This window comes from Elaeis guineensis, chromosome 4 (genome assembly GCF_000442705.2).
Source record: "Elaeis guineensis isolate ETL-2024a chromosome 4, EG11, whole genome shotgun sequence".
Taxonomy (NCBI): Eukaryota; Viridiplantae; Streptophyta; class Magnoliopsida; order Arecales; family Arecaceae; genus Elaeis; species Elaeis guineensis.
In genome coordinates this window covers 57,464,131-57,466,344 of record NC_025996.2, presented here as the reverse complement: position 1 = coordinate 57,466,344, position 2,214 = coordinate 57,464,131, and the positions used below count along the sequence as shown (strand labels likewise).

At 41.2% G+C, this 2,214-nt stretch overlaps 1 protein-coding gene across 1 annotated transcript; it reads left to right on the top strand.

Moving 5' to 3' along the window:
* The first annotated feature begins 1,128 nt into the window (after positions 1-1,128).
* Positions 1,129-1,980, top strand: LOC105034737 (uncharacterized). The gene has a single exon (XM_010909999.4). It carries the CDS (start codon positions 1,165-1,167, stop codon positions 1,837-1,839), a length of 675 nt encoding a protein of 224 aa, XP_010908301.1. The 5' UTR covers positions 1,129-1,164; the 3' UTR covers positions 1,840-1,980.
* Positions 1,981-2,214: the final 234 nt, after the last annotated feature.

The window sequence follows — 2,214 nt, the reverse complement described above, 5'->3', positions numbered from 1 at the left end:
TATTTAACTATATATCATGATATCTTAATTGTATACTATATCGAATTAACTATGTACCAAGATAAGATAACTGTATAACAATTTATGCCCTTCTAATGAATTGCAAGGATAAATAAAGGAGATATAATCTTTTCTTAGTAAAGATTGAGAAGACATGAGTGTCCCACCCAGCTTTTCCAAATATAAAAATACTCAAAGTCTCAAACTTCCATTTGACTCAAGTCAGGATATATAAAAGTTTAAAACATGGTGCTCCAAGCACAGCACGGCCATATCCCCTGCAGCAAACGTGGAGTAATTGCTGGTCAAACTTTGAAATACCATCTTGACAGAAGAAGCATAGCAGCATCATGACACCATCTAGAAGATTTTCTACAAAATAATCATTGGCAATTTTTTTTATAAGTTAGCCAATCATAATTAATAGTGAATTTTTTATTCAAAATGATCAGTCAAGCTTGGATAATAGTATATTTTTCTCAATAATAAATGATGTGACAGTTTCATTTTGCAGCTCTGAGATATCTAGGGTAAGAGTATTTTAATCAATAATTTTTAGATGAAAGATTTGTGCATCCCATCATCCATTTGCCGGCAAAATGGGCTTAGATTGGAATCAAATACGGCTTTCCATTTGTAATAAATTTTTGATATTATATAATTAATATATTTTTTTAACAAACAGACGATCACATCATTCTTATATGTGAGCAATTTAAATGATCATAATATAAAATATCTTACAAAACTGACGGGCAGGCATCCCGTATGACCCGCGTTCAGCCGGCCTAAATAAAGGTTAATTGATGTTGCATTGAGCGATGTGATGTTATCTAAAAGTCAACCAAACGTTTGGAAATGTTGACCAAAAAAAACAGAGAAATTAGCTCGGCCGGCGGACGAGTACAGAGCTAAGGGACCCAGACAAAAGCTTCCCGCATTGGCTGAACCCTGGGTCACATGAGCAAGGCATCGAGTTACTTAAATCATACGGGACACGGCTGGAGTCAATGACGACTTAGTCAAGTCCATGACCCCGTCAATTGCCGCGAACCACTAATAAGCAATAACTAGTCAAACACGTGCATTCAGACTGCAAACACGCCAAGTCTATAAGTAGAAATCCTGCCTTGATGCTTCCTCACAAGCTGAGGATAGAAAAAAATGGCACTGCTATCTCTGTTCATTGCTTCTCTCCTGGCCTCTGCCACCTTGGACACCGCCAGGGCGGTCGAATATGAGGTGAGCAACAATGCCGCCGGCACCCCCGGCGGCACCCGCTTCGACAACGAGATCGGTCTCGACTACAGCAAGCAAGTGCTGGAAGCTGCCTCTTCCTTCATATGGTCAACCTTCGAGCAGTCGGAAGGGGACAGGAAGGATGTCCAGCTCATCACTCTGGTGATCGAAACCATGGATGGCGTCGCATACACGAGCAACAACGGGATCCACGTCAGCGCCAACTACATCGCCAGCTACTCCGGCGATGTGAAGACGGAGATCACCGGCGTGCTCTATCATGAGATGACCCATGTCTGGCAGTGGAACGGCAATGGTGCAGCCCCAGGAGGGCTTATAGAAGGGATAGCAGACTATGTGAGGCTTAAGGCTGGGTATGCTCCGAGCCATTGGGTTAAGCCTGGGCAGGGAGACAGGTGGGATCAGGGTTACGATGTTACTGCTCGATTCCTTGACTACTGTGACAGTCTTAAGAGTGGTTTTGTGGCTCAGCTTAATGCCAAGATGAAGAATGGGTACAGTGATGACTTCTTTGTGGAGCTTCTTGGCAAGACAGTGGATCAGCTTTGGAATGACTACAAGGCTAAATATGGAGGTTGAGATCGTTGTGTTGTAATATAATAAGTTTGGAATAATGTATACCGTATGAATAGCGTAGAACATATTTGTGCCTGTACGCACTGTAAACCGTGGAGAGCATGCATGTTCTGCCCTTGAATAAACTTTATTACTATTAAATTACTTTCGTGTGTTATATCCATTTCGCACTGCCCTGTATGCCATCTAAATACATAGTTTATGAAATTAATAAAACGAGGAGAAAGAGTATGAGATAAAGTTTTCAATGCACCAGCGTACAATCATTTTTTGACCTTAGCTTTGTTTTTTGCATGTGGTGCCACCTAAAGTTATTTACTTCGGTCATGCCTTGCAACACCACTGCAACTAGATATTTTCGAACGGTACTAAAATAGA